This window comes from Acomys russatus, chromosome 25, assembly GCF_903995435.1.
Source record: "Acomys russatus chromosome 25, mAcoRus1.1, whole genome shotgun sequence".
In the NCBI taxonomy this organism is placed as follows: Eukaryota; Metazoa; Chordata; class Mammalia; order Rodentia; family Muridae; genus Acomys; species Acomys russatus.
The window spans coordinates 33056331-33074501 of record NC_067161.1 but is presented as its reverse complement, the minus strand read 5'-3'; the positions used below and the strand labels follow the sequence as shown (position 1 = coordinate 33074501).

Below are 18171 nucleotides of genomic sequence, written 5' to 3'. Positions count from 1 at the left end.
AGGTACAATGAACACATCCAGTTAAGCTGAGGGTGTTGGCACGTGACCTGCTCACCTGGGGAGACTGGAGAGTATTGTGGTTTTTGAGTTCCAGGCCATTTGGGGTACATAGTGGGACCCGTGTGTGATGATGGCTCTGCCGTGTAGCTCTAAAAGTCTCTCTCTCCTGCAACCTGGACAGTAGATAAGCAATACCTGCGAGGGGCTCTGCTGTTTGGCTAAACATTGTCCTAGATATGTCAGCACCATATTTGTTCTTAACCATTTTCCTCACCCAGTTGAAAACAAATGTTTCAAATACTTGGCTTGGTAAACAGTAAAGGGCGTGATACCAGGTGTTGAGCCCAGCTGCTCAGTACATACACCTGGTATCTATCTGGCCCATGTAAGTAAGGTTCTCAGTTGTTCCTGTTTTGTCTTTGGCAGAGTACCAGATCTGAATCTTTAACTGATGTTACCATAGAAAAATGTTCATTTTTACTCAAGATAACATTTGTATGGCCAGAAGCTAGGTATTGAGGTGGATTTGCATAGGGTTTACATGTGCTCATGTGCTTCCTCCGTAGCAGGGCCTGGGCACTGTTCTCGGCTAAAGCCGGGCACTGTCATACTACAGATCAGGAAACTAGAGAGATGGGGTGTCTCAGGTCAGCCGGTGAGGAAACAAGCTGGCTCTTGGAGTAGTCTGAACCATTAAGGACTATTAAGGGGAATTTTTTTGGGGGGAGGGGGGATTTTACTTTTGAAGAAGTGCTTTATTTGATGAAGAGTTATACAGAGACTATCCAGTGAAAAAGTTTCTTTGTCATGGTTTTCTACCATCACACACAACCCCAGTCAGAAAGCCTGGGTATAGAAACTTCCTGGTCTCTGATATAAAGGACTGATTTCTCAATAAGCCATTTCCCCTCCATCTGTAACTCCTCAAGCCTAGCCCTCTTGACAAAATAGTTGCACTGATGTAACTTTGAGAGGCTGACCGACATGATTGACCAGGTAAAGGTGCCAGCCACCAAGTCCAGAGTCAGATCCCTGGGACCCCATGGGAAGAGAGCTGACATCCTCTGATCTCCAACCACAACATAAACTCTCATACACATAGCCGCAAAGTCGATGTAAAGTCTTTGAGAACTGATCTAACACTCATGTGTGGAGAGCAATGAAGAAAGCTAAGAGTGTTCAGGAAAACAAAAGTATCTGCCCTACAGTGTATTGTTTTCTGAGCTAAGGTCCTTGTGAGGATGAGATAAGCACTCTTCTCCCAGCTCCTACTTAATAGTAGACATGACAGTGGAGACTGGAGAGAAGGCTCAGTGCTAAGATCGCAGACTGAAGAGGCCCTGAGTTCAGTTCCCAGCACCCATGCTAGGTAGCACTCAACTACCTGTAACTCCAGCTCTCAGGGACACAGACACTCACATCTTAAAAAGATCTTAAAAGAACACTGGCATAATAATGCAGATGTGTGGTTCATACCTGTATCTCAGCATTTGGGAGGCCAAGACAGGAGGATTACCATGAGTTTGAGGCTGGCCATGCTACACAGAGTGAGACCCTGCCTTTAGAAAGAACATTTTGGACTCATGGTAGAATCCAGAGTTGTGTTTTGAGTTGCTGGGAATTAAAACACCCTCAGACGTGCTAGGCAAGTGCTCATCAACAGGCTGTTTTACCAAACCCTGGCGTGCTTTTTCCAAGTTTGGGGAGTAGACAGTGTAGATCACAGTTTATTGTATCCAGCCATGGGATGTGTTAAATGTGTAAAGAGAAATCTAGTAGTTGAAGCTGAGGAGGTGCACAGTTGTCAGTCTTGTGACAGAGTTGTGCCTCTCTTTAGTTCCTATCTAGTTTGGGGGGCTAGGGCGGGGATGAGCTACCATCTAATAGATAACAAAGCAAGGATACCAGAAGTCATTTGACGGAAAGGAGTGGCCTTGCCTCCAGCCTTTGAGGAAATAGAGATCATTGGGTACATGTGCCATTTTTAGTAAATTTGTCCCATCACTACTACAGCTTTTAAAAATAAAATCTTGAGGTTTTAAAGTTTCTTCTGCTCATAGGATGGCTAGGGAATTGGTTTTAGTTGGGTCAAAAGGATAAACGGCCTGTGTCAGCCCAAACACAGCTCAGCTGAGCTCCAAGCATACTCTTTGGTATAGAAAAGGCTCAGGCTTAGATGATATAACTGCCGTTGATTATGTAACTAAGGCCCTGGCCACTTGGCAGTTACCTGACTTCTCTTGCCGAGAGCAGATAGCAAAGCTTATTGGGGGATAAATTTACAGAGTGACAGAAAATGGCCCCTCTGGGCTGGGCATGTGTGGTTCAGTGGTAGAGCACCTATTTTAGCAAGTGTAGGGACCTGGTTTTGAGTCCCAGCAATCCACACAGACAGTAAGATGCCCTTAGCTGTTTAGGAGACCTTGAACAATCTTGAAGTGAATCCTTAAAATGTGGTCGGGTTGGGAACTCAAAAAGAGGCTCAGAGTCTGACTGTGAATTCATTCGTCGTCATTCTTAGAAGCTGAGAAAGACTTTACTATGTCTTGAAAGCTGCTGGAACGAAGACATTGCACCTCAGCTGCCCTCTTAGGAGCAAAGACTTGGCTACGCCTGCTTCCTCTCTGAAGCCCAGAGGAGAAAGTTGCCCCTTTACAAACAAGATCTTTTGCCAAGAATACCACTGCTCACCAGCTGAACTGGCCTAGCGGCGCTCCTGAAGACTGTCAAATAAAGAGGCTCGCAGCTCTGGCTGGCCTGTGTAAAGTCATTTTAGAAAATGGATTTGGAAATTTCCTAACAGAGTTGGCTTAAAGAAAACAAGCATCAGGAAAACCCTTTACCGATCACCTCGTTCTAAGCCCAAGAGACACTCTGCCTTTCCATAGAGAAGGACGTGTTTGCTGGACCCTGGTGACTTACCACTCCAGCAGAGAGGGCTCCGGGGATGCTAGCCTATGGCCAGCCTCGGCTTATGTCAGCAAAAGCTGTCATCCTACTGTGCTGTGACCCGCCTTGATCCTGGAAGTGTTCTCATGTGTGCACACAAGGATGCTGTATCAGGCAGAACGGGATGAAAGGCTTCCTTTAGAAAGAGGACTCTTCCTAGAGATCCTCTGCAAGCCAGCAGCACAAGCAAAGCCAATGCTGAGGCTCGGGCAGTTTGGTTGTAAAATACTCCCCATCCTGGCTTTGCTTATCCCATATTTGTGTGTTGTAGAAACAGTCTGCTACAGCCCAGGCAAACCTAAAACAATGTAGTCTCCAGTGTAGCCTCAGATTTAGAATCCTCCTGCCTCAAACTTCCAAGTGGGTGTTTTTCCGTATAGATGTCTTTGTGCCTGATGCCTGCAGAGAACAAGAGGACATCAGCCCCCCGTGACCTGGAGTTACAGACAGTTACTAACCATGATGTACATGCTTAGAACTGAACCAGGTCCTCTGGAAGGGCAGTCAGTGCTCTTAACCACCGAGCCATTTCTCTAGGCCCATTTTTTTTGAGACAAGAGTTATTTTTTTTTATTATTATTTATTTTTATTTTATGTGCACTGGTGTTTTGCCTGCATGTCTGTGGGTATCAGATCTTGGAGCTGCCTTGTGGGTGCTGGGAATTGAACCGAGGTCAGTGCTCTTAACCTCTGAGCCATCTCTCCAGCCCCTTGAGACAGAATCTTAACATAGCCCAGGCTGGCCTTGAACTTGGTATATAGTCAAGGATGGCCTTTGATGTCTGATCCTCTTGTCCCCCTCTCCCAAGGCCTAGGATTATAGGTGTGCGCCATCACAGCTGGTTTATGGGTTGCTGGAGATGCACTGCGGAAGAGCTCAGGCCTCCGTGCACTGAGGCAGGCACTCTCCCCTGGCCCCACAGAGTTTCTCTCACAAACTAGATCTTCTGTGTGGAGCAGCTTGTGAAGGTGCTTTTCTTTTGTGCGAGTCCAAGTTCATCAAAATCTTTGGTTTCAATATGATCCAGCCTGGCCTCAGTGAAAACCCAGGAGAGAACAGAAGCACACTCGTGCCAGGCATGCACAGACACTGGCTTCCCACACACTCCCCCAGTAAGGGGAGTCCTATTTGGCAGACGCCTCCATGAGGGCTCTGGATACAGGAAGTGTCTGTAGTCACACTGTGGACAGCTCAGTGAGCACTCCTAGGAGACAAAGATCCAAACCTGTTATGAATCCCATGTGTCACCCTAAGCACATGGGAGGCTGAGGCAGGTGGACCAGGCCAGCCAGGGCTACATGGCAAGACTCAAACAAAATGGTCAGAGAGAGAACGTAGCCCAAGAGGAATAAATCTTGATGCCAACTGTTAGTCACCAGCCCCACACAACTCAAGGATGACCTCTAATTGCTCCTTTATTAAACCAAGGGAAGGAGGGTTGGTTCAGTGGTTTAGAGCACTGGCTGTTCTTCAAGGAGTCCTGGGTTCAATTCTCAGTACACACATAGTGGCTCACAACTGTTTGTAACTCCAGTTCTAGGAGATTGGATCCAGGGATCTGGGATCTCCAAGAACACCAGGGATGCAAAATATTGCACAGACATAGATACAGACAAAACACCCATACACATAAAATAATTTATTTTACTTTGGTTTTTCGAGACAAGGTTTCTGTGTATAGCCTTGGCTGTCTTAGACTCGCTTTGTAGACCAGGCTGGCCTCGCACTCTGCCTCCCAAGTGCTGGGATTAAAGGCGTGCACCACCATGCCTGGCTTTAAAAAATAATTTTAAACCAGAGAAAGACAAAGGTGGTTCTTAAACCCCTAGTAGTGACATTCCCCAGGCAAATGAGGTTGGAAGGCCAGGGAGAAGGAACTTTTAAGCTTTAGACTGCTTAAGCTTAAAACCTGCTTTCCTCTGCTGTGTCTCAGTGTGGGTATCCAGCTCCCCCTCCGTCTCTGACAAGCACATGCCACAGGCTGCCCAGCTAGTGGCAGCCACCCTTCCTCCACCCGGCCCAACAGTGTGATCTTTCAGAAAGAGTGAACGAACCTTGAAGTTCATTTTGCACACATACTCACAAGATAAGGTTTCTTATTTCAGTACTTGTGGAAGGAAGCATTTCCCTCTGACATCTGGCTTGTAAGTTACGAAATTATTGTCTCCGAAGATCTTACTGGCAGCAGTAAACTCGTCAAGAACAAGAGCCATGACTGGGTATCATGAAGCACACGGGCTGTGGGCAGCAGAAGGCTGAGTCCCCTTTCCAGTGAACAGTGCCACCATAACTGCTATCCAGACGCTTCAGTGCTCAAGTGGGCAGCACAGGAGTCTGACTTCAAACAGGGCAACATTTTACTACACATTACAAAGCATTAGCCAGTGGACAGTCATTTCTCCCAGTGCCCGCAGACAGGTGAGCCAGTGGTCCATATCAACCCTGGAATGGCTCAGAGGGAATCCTTACCTTTAAGAACAGAGATTTCATCACATGAACCACAGCCTTCCCCCCCCAACCCCCCCTTTAAGACTCAGTCATAGGCTGGAGAGATGGCTCAGCAGTTAAGGGCACTGTCTGCTCATCCAGAGGTCCAGAGTTCAATTCCCAGCAACCACATGGTGGCTCACTACCATCTATAATGAGATCTGGTGCCCTCTTCTGGCGTGCAGGGGTACAAGCAGACAGAACACTGTTATGTTTAAAAAAAAAAAAAAAAAAAAAAAGGCTCAGGCTAGACTTGAACTCAGTATCAGCTTGAGAATGGCCTTGAACTTCTGACCCTCCCTAGTGCTAAGATTACAGACATGCACCACCATATCCAGTTTACGTGGTGCTAGGGATCAAAGCCAGGGCTTCCACTACCAACTGAGCCATGTCCCGAGTGTGGACTAGAGGCTTCTCAGGAACACTGCAGAGCACAGCTTTCTGGGTGCTACACCTCCAACCTCAACTCCTGCGTCAGTTCTCACTTTCGGGAAGTCCTCTGCTGGGCATGACTTGAATGTGTGCGTTAGGATGCCCTCTATATGACCTCACATGCTCCCACTTCAAGCTTGGGAAGAAATACATAAAGAATAAAATGCTGGTTAATTTTATAGGTGAGTCAGCCACCAGCCTATAAAAATAAGACGAGAAGAGAGGCAGGCAACTTAGCTGAGGAAATGAAAACTTACTCAAAAACATAATCAAAAGTTTAACTTGGAGCCGGGCGTGGTGGCGCACGCCTTTAATACCAGCACTCAGGAGGCAGAGGCAGGCGGATCGCTGTGAGTTCGAGGCCAGCCTGGTCTACAAAGTGAGTCCAGGATGGCCAAGGCTACACAGAGAAACCCTGTCTCAAAAAACCAAAAAAAAAAAAAAAGTTTAACTTGGGGTCCTGGGTATGTAGCTCAATGGAGCGTGGCTCAAATGAGGCTCTGGGTTTGATCAGCTCCAAAATCAAAGAAAAGCAAAAAAGAAAGGGCGAGAGGGAGAAACAGAATGAAAGGCCACACAACTGCCATGCTGGGCCCAAGACACCATGGCTCAAGCCTGTCTCACTTCCTGATTCTGGTTGTCCAGCGCCTACATGGACGGGAGTGTAAACGGCAGGGAAGAAACCACACATCTCCACGTCACGTCATTCGATGGAAAAGCTGTTTTACTGGGGGTTGTATACAGAACATAAAATCAACAGTCTGTGGAAAGTGACTTTAAAGTGAATGATCACAATTTTTCATTTTGTTTTTAAGCCTCACAAGTTTGCACAAGTGATTAGCATGGAAGAAGGCTAGGCTGCACTTGAGAAGACAAGGCTAAGTCTCAGACAGAGAGTACAGAGCTGAGCCCGCTGTCAGCCACTCCACTGCCATCACCCTCCCTGACAGGCTATCTGACCTCCATTGCTGGAGGAGTTTGTCCAAGGCTACAAATCATGACTCGGTCTATCCTCCTGGTCACTGGGGACTAGAGCTAAAGCCACATAAAGATGTGGCCTTCATCTCAAGCCACAAACAAGAATGTCATCCCACTGCTCTGATGCCAAACACCACTGGCTCCAATTTCCTGTGTTCAGTAGACAAAGCTAAGGCAGACCGCACTGGCTGTCTGGCTATAATGGGCCTGCCACCGGTGAGTGCTACACTGTCCCGCTGCTGCCCACAGCTCAGGCATTAACTCCTGGTGACTCAATAGAGGAAGGGGAGTCAGAAGTAAACAGGTGACTAAATAGGGGGAAGGGGATCAGAGCAGATGCATCAGCTGTCGGGGGAATATCAACACCACCACCTCAGAACAGAGCAGGACGGCACTTCAACCTACAGGCAATGTGCAAGGCAATTCAAGTGAGAAAGCCTTCTAGAAACAGGCTGTAGGCACATGGGCAGCCTGGGAGACCTAGAGAGTTTAGAAACCAGCAATTTTGAATCTAACTAGCTGTTTTTTTCTCTCTGTAAACCCAGGACCTCAAGCATGCTAAGCAAGTACTCTACCACTGAGCTACAGCTCTGGCCTGCAGTGACTTTAAAATGAGGCCAGATGATTTTTGTAAGCTGCCACCTCCCTATGAGCTTGCTCGGCTACGTCAGGCCTGCAACATGATTTCCGTTTCCTACACAAAGATCCGTGAATCCAGCAGTGGAGTTTGCTCCAGTGACATAGTCAGTGCACAGTCCTTCAGTGGCCATCGGCAGTGAGGTAAAGCATAGAGTGAGTTCAGGAAGAAATACGGGCATAGAAGATCTGGCTTGCCTCAGGACAAAAATGGATGGGGGTAGGTAAAAAAACAGAATTACATTTAAAGGTACTTTACTTTAAAAAAAAAAAAAAGAATCAAATTATAAAATTTACCACCTGTCACTGTTACATCAACATAAAAGGCATTTCAAACAAAGTTTGGCTTAGGCAATGCTGATGAAATTTCTGAGAGCTCGCCACTTACAAACACATAAATATGCACATGTACTTTTACAGCAGCAGCTTCTGGAAGAACGGAGAGTTTTCTGAAGCCCCTGTAGCCAGGTCCCTTTCCATTCCAGCTGCTTCTATGCTGCAGATCCCAGGAACCTCCCGAGCAGCCATGGTTCAATCACCTTCACCCTAGTCTCCTTTCTAAGCCTGTCCCCAGGGTGGAAATGTGGAGATCCGCCTTAGCTTTGATGCTGGAGGGAAAAAAACGAGAAGAAAAAGTTACGCAGCCATCGGGTCCTGTGAATCATGTCTCTTCACACATTCAAATAAAGAAGTGATAGAATATTTATGTGCGACCCAGATGGCAAGTCTACTCAGAAATTATTAATATTTTACTACATACAGAAAATGCAGCTAGACACTGACCACATGATCCATTTGGAAGCCAAACCCTGACTTCCCTGACTTGTGGCTTGCTGTCTCTAAGTGTTCACAATTTAAAATGATAATGCAAAAACTTAAAATGCTCCTCCCGCCGCCAGCCTCTGCTCTTGCAAACACTCACTGTTCCCAACTCAACCCGGCCAGACTCAGGTGGTAATTTGTAGCACTCTGCACTGAGTCAGGAGGGCACTAGGAGATGTGAAGGTTACGTATTTCTGGAGTTCACACAATTAGAAACTGTAAAAGTGAGTCTGAAAACAGCAATGACCTGGAGCCCACAGATTCCTTCCGGGTGCTCTCTAGCACCTTTGGCAAATTTAAACTTGGCTTTAGAAAGCTTTTTAGGTGAGTGTGAAGAGATCATTGACTGTTCTGGGTGTTTGAATGGAGTGCCTCCTACTGAGCAGCAGGAGTGAATCACCTTGAAAGTCTTTTTAGTAATCCAAGACTTCAAGGTATGACCTATTTCCTGGCTCAGCCAAAAACGCGCAGCAGAGATAACATACAAGTCCTTCTGCTCTCAGGAGAATGCAGTATGACCCAAGACAACACCTGCAAGCAGTCCAGGGCACACACCCCCGAGCCACCTCCCTCAGGTTTTCTCTTTAAAAATTATGTCATGTATGCAGGTGCTTTGTCTGCGTACCAAGTCTGTGCCTGGTGCCTGAGGAGGTGCCAGGTGATGGGAGTTAGATCCCCCAGGATTAGGGTAACAGATGACTGTGAACCACCAAGTCAGCGCTGGGAATTTACTCTTAGCCACTGAGCACCTCACGCAGATTTTCACCTGGAAAGACCCAGAGCACTGCCTTTCCACACAGCATTGTCAGCGGTCCATCATCCATCTGGCCCACAGGGTCAGATCTCGTTTTCCTCCCTCTCCCTTGACAGGATCTACACCATCCAGGCTTGTCTCTCAACTGGCTCAATAGGCAGCTGGGCTACATCTTGAACTCCTCATCTTCCTGCCTCTACCTCTGGAGTGCTGGGGTTAAAGGTGTGGACCCCCGTATCTGGTTATGGCTTTCATGAAAACATGGCCTCAGAGTAGGCTGAGACTGTGCACACCACAGGAGAACCTTGCCAGTGCTTTTTCTGTTCTCACTCTCATAATGATGTCTTTCCTCAGAGGCTGCAGATGCTCCCAGGAGAAGAATCAAACCATGGCATTAACGGCTTCTTTAAACCAATGACAGCTTCTCTGTCAATCACTGTTCATTTTCGGGTGGAGTCTCTCTCTATAACCCTAGCTGTTCTGGACTGAACATGCAGAGCAGCCTCACTTCAAACTCAGAAATCCACCTGCCTCCGGAGGGCTGCGGTCAAAGGCATGGCCATCAAACCTGGCTGGTTTTTTTTTTTTTTAAGTTTGTTTACTTATTTATTATACAGTGTTTTGACTATAATGTACATCTACACACCATAAGAGGGCACCAGATCTCATTATGGATGACTGTGAGCCACCACATGGTTGCTGGGAATTGAACTCAGGACCTTAATCTCTGAGTCATCTCTCCAGCCCCCAACACCTGGCTATTCTTGACTGATTCAGTGACGGCAGCTTGGCGACGCCCTTCCTGAGTTGGCTGACACTGTCACTGCTCCTGCAGCAGCCACACTGGCTACAGGCTGCAGGTGAGCCCTGGTGGAACTGAGACCGCCAAGCCTGTTTGCTCAATGTGCTTGTGCCAAATGCCCCTTTCAGAGAAAATCGCACACTCTAGCTGCTGAGGAAAGCCCACCTGTCACACTCGTCCCTCAGACTTAAGAGTTGGACAGAGATACACCTGCCCCAAACTGCTGGAGGGTAAAGTGCATTTTGAAAAGTTTACTCCAGAGAGCTATGTCTAAGTCGTCATCTCGTCTGGGGTGCCAACAATCCCGAGCAATTCATTTCCACAAGCCAGCTAACTCTAAACCCAACTGAACTCTAACAGGGCTTTTAGATTCCTGGCCTAGTACCCTTCAGCTTCATCTGACAGGAAAGGGAGGACAAACTACTTGGAAGACACTTCCTGCAGAGGACTCTCAGGGTGGCTTCAACAGCACACAAACCCAGTCACAGTGCGTGGGGACGGATTCTCAGGAAGGGCTTATTTATACGACTTTGTTTTGTTGCAGGTGTTAGGAGGTACCAAACTTTGGCAAGCACTCTGTCACCGAGCCACATCCCCAGCCTCCTACAACAATCTCTCCTGTTTAGTTTACACTGTGTGTGCCCATGTATGTGTGCAGGCCACAGCACACGGGTGGAGGTTAGCAGACAACTTTCAGGAGTCAGTTGTCTCTTTCCACCACGTGGGTTCTGGCGATTGCCCTCAGGTCATAAAGCTTGCGGCAAACACCTTTATCTGCCAGCCATCTCACTGGCCCAAGCCTGGCATCTGACTTAGGGCAGAATACAAAGTGGACGAATTCCCACTTTATCTCCACACTTTGTCTCCTTCAAAGCCCTGGACTACATGTCAGGTATATTTGTGCAAATACTGCCTTCACGTATGAGCATGGCTCCAGCCTTTCCCAGCATCCCTGTCACTAACACGCCATCCTGTTGTTCCATGTTGGGCTTACAGGCTCCAGACAGGTATTTGAGACGCCCAAGAGTGCAATGGCCTGGCTCACGCTGGCGAGGTCATCGTGTCCATCTGCGAGTAAGGAGCATGTGATGGATGCCTTGCATAAGATCTGAAGTGCACTAGCTGCCAGGGAACCCCAGCCCACAGATGTGGGGCGTTACCAATTTCAGTGCAAGTAAATCTGAAGACTGGGTGGCTGAGAAGAAGGCTGTGGTGTCACAGCGGGCCCTGCACTCTTGCCTCCTACGTGGTTTCACCATCTCCTGAATTATGCTCAGTAGTAAATCTTTTTTTTTTTAATATTATTTATCTTTATTTCATGTGCATTTGTGTTTTTCTTGTATGTGTGTCTGTGTGAGGGTGTCAGTTCTTGGAGTCACAGACAGTTATAAACGGCCATGTGGGTGGTGGGAATTGAACTCGGGTCCTTTGGAAGAGCAGTCAGTGTTAACTGCTGAGCCATCTCTCCAACCCCTCAGCAGTAAATCTTATATTCTACCCAAATAAATAATTTGGCATTTATATAAGAGGCCTGGGTAGACATAAAGGGCCTTTAGGAAACATGGGAGCAATTCTGCTGCCTGAAGAGCCCAGGACAGATGTGAGGAAAACACATGTACCGGGTACACAGCCTGATTCTCCAAAGCCCCTTCTGCCTCTCCCTGGCCCCAGGGATCCAGGATCTGGTATAAGATGCTAGGGCAAGGCTCACTGTGTACAAGGCCAGAGCCTGAAGACCAGAACGCAGCTGTGGTGTCCAGATATTACCCCACCACATTCCTGAGTAGCTAGTCGGAGAGAGTCCACACAAGTCTGGGCCAGTCATGACCTGCTGAGGCAGAGACAGGAGATACTCTATATAAATTATTCTAAAAAGAAGTAATTTTTTTTTTAAGACAGGGTTTCTCTGTATCACAAGAACCCTGGCTGTCCTGGACTCACTCTGTAGACCAGGCTAGCCTCTAACTCACAGCGATCCCCTGCTTCTGCCTCCAGAGTGCTGGGATTAAAGGCGTGCCCTACCATGCCTTGCTGAAGTATTTCTAACTTTAACATTCTAACCAAGATTTGTCTTTCTTTTTTAAATAAGCAAAACAAACCAAGCCTGAGGGTTTATACCTATAATCCCAGAACTCAAGAGGTAGAGGTAGGAGAATCATACTAAGTTTAAGAACAGCCTGGTACAGCAACTTCCAGGCCAGCCTGGGAAGCAGAGCAAGATCCTGTCTCAAACAAACAAACAAACAAACAAACAAACAAAAAACCTAAATAAATAAGAAAACTGCTGTGCCTAGGGACAGAAATCTGTCATCTAGGCCACCAGGAAGGCAGAGGCAGGAGGACTGCAAGCTCAGAGCCTACTGGGCTAAAGGTCAACATCAAGCCCGGGCAAGACCCTGTGTGGAAAAAGAAAGAAGGAAACACACTCAGGGGTAGAGCACTAGCCTAGCACATACAATGCTCTAGGCTCAATTCTCATTAACATAAAATAGCATACACATAAACCTACACTTCACTGTGAGAGAAAACATATTTGGGTTTCTTTGTTCTAACTTTCTTTGTTCAATATGATGATCTTTTATCCATTAGAGATCTATCCCAGCTTCTATTCATTTTCTGTGAACATTCAATTTAATTTTTCTTTACAGCGGAACAAGATCCCATGGTGTACATGCACTGTGTTTTCACTATCCATTTGTCTAGTGATAGATATCAAGGCTGGTTACTATGAACAGTGTAGCAATAAACACGCAAGTAAAAGCTCTGCTATGTTTACTCAGAATCCCTAGCAGTGCAGCTGGAAAATGTTTCTACTTTTTTTTTGGGGGGGGGGGTTTCGAGACAGGGTTTCTCTGTGTAGCGTTGGCCATCCTGGACTCACTTTGTAGACCAGGCTGGCCTCGAACTCACAGTGATCCACCTGCCTCTGCCTCCCGAGTGCTGGGATTAAAGGCGTGCACCACCACGCCCGGCTTGTTTCTACTTTTTTAAAAGAATCCTCTTTACCAACTCCGTGTACCCAGCATAAAGGACCTGGGTTTAAAGTGTTCTAGACAAACCTAAGAGACTGTGCCTGTGTGTGACTCCACCAACAATGCATAATCTATCACACTGAGTTGTTGCCTAGTTATGAAAAGTTTATACCAAGTGTGAAGAAATAATGAAAAGGACGGAAGACCGTGGAACAGGAAACAAGGGCGCTCCAAAGCAACACGACGCAGCGCCAGAGCGGGGCCTTCGCCTCTACACTCGCAAGCACCCGTTACCTTTCTCATGAGCTCACTTCTGGTTGTAAACTGTGGCAGGTCCTCTACTTCGATCCCATCCGCCATTTCCATCACCTTGTCCAGAAGGTCTCTATTGTAACTGCACAACAGAAAGCAGCAAGGTAAAAACCTGAGGCGGCACGCACGCTGTCGTCACTCGGGGTCAGTAAGACGGCGTGGGCTACTAGACTGTAAGCGCCGCTCCTAGAATGCAGAACTGCTTTTTCGCTGGTGTGGCCACACTGTGCCACCTGAGCTTTAAGCAATGCTCCCACCTCGGCCTTCTCAGCGGCTGAGACCACAGATACACACCACTACATGCTGATGTGCAAGGACTGATTTGATACTGCAGAGGAAAGCTACAGGCGCTCGGCGTGTGGCTAACAAATAGTTCTCTCTCCACCTGTGGGTACAGAGCTAGGCTTGCCAAACAGCAGATGTGTCAAGAATTACAACAGGGCCAGGAGAAATGATGGCTCAGCAGCTGAGAGCACTTGAGACTCTTAAAAGAGGGCCTGGGTTCAGTTCCTACATGGCTAGAATTTGACATCTTAGAGGTCTGATGCCCTCTTCTGGCTGCTGAGGATACTGGGTATACATTTGTGACATATCCATACACGTAAAATAAAAATAATTTTTTTTTAAAAAATTACAAAAACAGGAGTTTGGAGAGATGACTTCACAGTTAACAGCACTTGCTTCCAGAGGACACAGCTTCAATTCCCAGCATCCACATGGTAGCTCACAACCACCTTCAGTTTCAGGGGATCCAATGCCCTCTTCTGGCTTCCACTCACATGGTAGAGACAAAACGCCCATACATATACAATTTAAAATAGGTATAAATGAATAAATTAAACAAAAACAGGAGCACCATGCATCTGGTAGTACACATTCATGAATGAGACTTGAGGGCCAAAAATGTGATTATTTTTAAAACACACAGAATGTTGATCTCATGAAAATAACATCATAGACAGGAGGTAGTGGGCCTTTAATCCCAGCACTCGGAGAAGCAGAGGCAGGTGGATCTCTGTGAGTTCAAGGCCAGCCTGGTCTACAAAGTGAGTCCAGGGCAGCCATGGCTACACACAGTGAAACCCTGTCTCAAGGAAAAAAAGAAAAATTTCATCGCCAGGCAGTGGTGGCACATGCTTTTAATCCCAGCACTGGGTGGGTATGGATGTGTGTGTGTCTGTGTGTGATAGGTGTGTCTGGCAGTTTCCCCACATCCTGTTCTGACAAAAATCCCAAGAGCTGAACCAAGTAGCTTCAGTGCTAGAGTACTTATTTGCTAGGTGAAGGGCCTGGGTTTCATCCCTAGCACAAAAACCAAAAAGCAAACCAACTGGCCATGTGACCAGCTAGAGGCCAAACATCAGTCTGAGTGCGGTTATCCCATTCTAACATAATCTTAAGAAACTCTAGAAGCTTGTAAGAGTTTGGCGACGTGTGCCTGTAATCTCCGAACGTGGGTGCTTAGGAGGATGGAGTTCCAGGCTTACCTGGGCTACATAATAAACTGGAGGGTAGCCTCAGTTATAAAGGAAGATTGCCTTAAAAGTTAAAAATATAAAAAACACAAGGGAGTTTTAAAACCTGGCGCTTTTTCCAGGTGGCGCAAAGGGAATGACCTGGGGTGGTCGTTCAGGGGGCCTTGGGACAGCAACAAGAAAGCATCCATTACTTCCATAAGAGGAAATGCAAAGCGGAGAAAGGGGAGGAAAGATCACACCCTGCTTTAGCGGTGAAACGCACCAACCAACGGTGCGATATATCATGCCCTCTTGCTAGGTGTCTTCACGTAGAGGGTGAGGGGGAAAGCCTAGGTTTCTTCTATCTGCACCTTTGCCATGTGGATGACAGGAGCTAACGAACTTCAAACACACTCTGCAAAGGACATCCTCTGGGCTAATAAAGTGTAATAAAAAATGACCATAGCAATACAGGGCGCCTTAGAGCCCACCTGCATTGCACTCTCCACCATTTTTAACTCCTGTGGTCATCACAACCACCCATTCTCGAAAGCAAGGCTCCGAGAAGAGCTACATCCTTCCCGAGGGACTGCTAAGAGGGGTTCAGCCAAGCAGAGGATCGGCAGACGGGGTTGGGGGTCAGCCAGCCGTCGGGGTGTCCGCACCTGCAACCCAGGAAGAGGTGGTTGGCCCAGACCATGGATAGGGACAAGAGCTGGTCCAGGCGGCCGCCGCCGTCGGGTGGGTCTCGGTACTCAGGCAGGTGGCGCAGGATGAACTCCATGCGCGCTTTCCATTGCTTCTCGCTCTCCGAGTAAGAACGGAACTGCTCGGCAAAGTCGGCGGCCTGCCGCACGCCGGAAACTAGCTTTTCCACCGCGGCGGTAGCCTCGCCACCCACCATGGCTCCCGCTGCCGCTGCCGCCGCCACCGAGGATCGCACCAGCCCGCCGCTTTCCCGACACGCCCCGCGCCGCCACCGCTCGGCTAGAGCGGCCCAGTCTGGGCGCGATTGCTCTGGAGGACTGACCAGGAGCGCCCTCGCGGGGCACGGAGGCCTAGTGCGACCTAGTACAGCAAGGGCCGTTCCAGGATCTACCGTGTGTTACAACTGCTAGGTATACTGAGTCCTCAGCTGGGTGCCTGCTGGGGCTCTTCAGTGGCCTTTTTGCCCTGGGGTGTTTCCCAGGTACCTCTGTATCCTCAGCCACAGCTGAGGCTTATCCTACGTTTTGTAGATCTCCCTGGGGAGTGAGGTCCTCTCTTTTAAGGATCCACTGAGGTCTCAACATCTTCACTCAGGTTGTGTCCTGCCTTCCTGCCGTGAGGCATCATCCGATGAGGACCTACCAGGCACTCATTGTTTGGTGCCCAGGATGCCCCACCCCAAAAGAACTTAGTGAGAGAGGTAGACGGTAGTGAAAGAATTGCCCAAGTAACCGGGAACTTGACAAGTCATAAAAGAAGTCAAGCTGCCGCAAACCTGAAGAAGCAAGGGACTGCTCCAGTCTTGGGGGTGTGGACAGTGGTGATGAAGAACTGAAGACCACGTGAGTTCAACCCCTTGAGCCCACATGGCGGAAGGAGAAAAGGAGCTCCTGAAAAATTGTCCTCTGACTTTCTACAGGCAAGCTCTGGTACATGGGTGTCTACACACACACACACACACACACACCAAATAAACAAACAAATAAATGTAAAAATATAACGTTGGGTACAGAAGAATACCCAGAATTCAGGATCCCTGGCCCCAGGGAAGGTCTTAAGTGGTGAATGGGCTAAATGTTCATTATATATATGCTGTTTGCTATGGCAGACCCTTCCACTCCCCCAGGGTCTTAACACTACTTACCTCAGGATGGCCTGCAACTGCTTTCCTCCCTCCTACAACTTCTGTTGAGATGTTAGGACCCCAACAGGCACAAATACAATCCAATACATGCATGCGCCAGAGTAGTGTGAGGACCAGCACCGTGCTGGGGACATTCCATTAATCTCAGGAAGGCATGGTCCTCACACTCTGGCATAGAGCATCTGAAGCAAATATGAGAATCCACTGATAGCAGCAGCTTCTCCCCAGGAAGCAGCAACCAAAGTGGATAATAGCAGCCAGGTCCGAGTGTTCAAGATGCAGACGGCGTGCCCTGACAAGCTCATTGCCTTGGCAGACTCCCAAGTGAACCCCTGGGTACCCAGAATCAAGGTTCCGGGTAATTCTGCTTCTAACTTCACCTGACCAGACTCTGAGAACATTTGATGCACCTGGGTACGGTGACAGACATCTTTTGTCCCAGCTATTCCATATGTTGAGGCAGGAGATTTTTGTTTGGTTGGTTTTTTTTTTGTTTGTTTTTCTTTTCTTTTCTGGTTTTTTTTTTTGTTTTGTTTTGTTTTGTTTTGTTTTTCGAGACAGGGTTTCTCTATGTAGTCTTGGCTGTCCTGGACTCACTTTGTAGACCAGGCTGGCCTTGAACTCACAGCGATCCGCCTGCCTCTGCCTCCCGAGTGCTGGGATTAAAGGCGTGTGCCACCACACCCGGCTTCTTTTCTGTTTTTCAAGACAGGCTCTCTCTATGTAGCCCTGGCTGTCCTGGACTTGCTTTATAGACCAGGCTGGCCTCAAACTCAGAGCGATCTGCCTGTCTCTGTCTCCCATAGTGCTGGGATTATAGGCGTGTGCCACAGCTCCAGCTCCAGTTGCTTTGTTTGTTTGTTTGTTTTTAATAATACAGGCCACAAGCTTAAGATGCTTCTTCTGCCTTAGCCTCCCCAGACTTGGTATTTTCCCCCACCCCCCAGAGACAGGGTTTCTCTGTGGAGCCTTGGTTGTCTAGACTCTCTTTGTAGACCCAGTTGGCCTGGAACTCACGGAGATCCTCCTGCCTCTGCCTCCCGACTGCTGGGATTAAAGGCGTGCGTCGCCATGCCTGGCCAGAGCTGGTATTTTAAGTGTGCTCCATCATGCTATTGAATTTTGATATGAATTTTAACATCTCTTTGTGGACTTCTAGAGAAACAGACTGTTGATATTTCATACAGGACTATGTTGAATATATAGATGAATTGGAGAATTAACTTCTCATCAATATTGAATCCTCCAGTTTACAAACATGATAATGATATATCTCTCCATTTATTTAGGCTTTGTGTGTGTGTGTGTGTGTGTGTGTGTGTGTGTGTGTGGTTGTTTTGCTGTTATTTTTACGAATTCAGTTTTCGAGATGGTGTCCCTTTCTGTATCTCAGAGTGTCCTTGAAACCTCAACCTTCCTGCCTTAGCTTCCTAACTCCTGTGATGACAGGTGTGCTGGTGTGTGTGTGTGTGTGTGTGTGTGTGTGTGTGTATGGAAGGTGGTGCATGCTTTTTAAAAGCAGGTTCCTATGTAGCCCAGAACAACCTTGAACTCCCTTTGTAGCCGAGGCTGGCCTTGAAATACTGATCCTTCTGCCTCCACTTACCCAGTGCTAGGATTCCAGGCATGAGCCATTATATCTGGCCTTGTGGTTGTTTGTTTGTTTGTTTGGTTGGTAGGTAGGTTGGATGTGAGCGTTATTAGTGATCATGATTTA

At 47.7% G+C, this 18171-nt stretch overlaps 1 protein-coding gene across 1 annotated transcript; it reads right to left on the bottom strand.

The window, feature by feature from the left end:
* Nucleotides 1-7939: 7939 nt before the first annotated feature.
* On the bottom strand, nt 7940-15523 carry Cdkn2aipnl (CDKN2A interacting protein N-terminal like). Its single transcript, XM_051167956.1, has 3 exons — nt 15268-15523; nt 13128-13227; nt 7940-8091 (listed from the first exon to the last, which is right to left on the bottom strand). The coding sequence occupies exons 1-3, from the start codon at nt 15504-15506 to the stop codon at nt 8080-8082; spliced, it is 351 nt and encodes a 116-aa protein (XP_051023913.1). The 5' UTR covers nt 15507-15523; the 3' UTR covers nt 7940-8079.
* Nucleotides 15524-18171: the final 2648 nt, after the last annotated feature.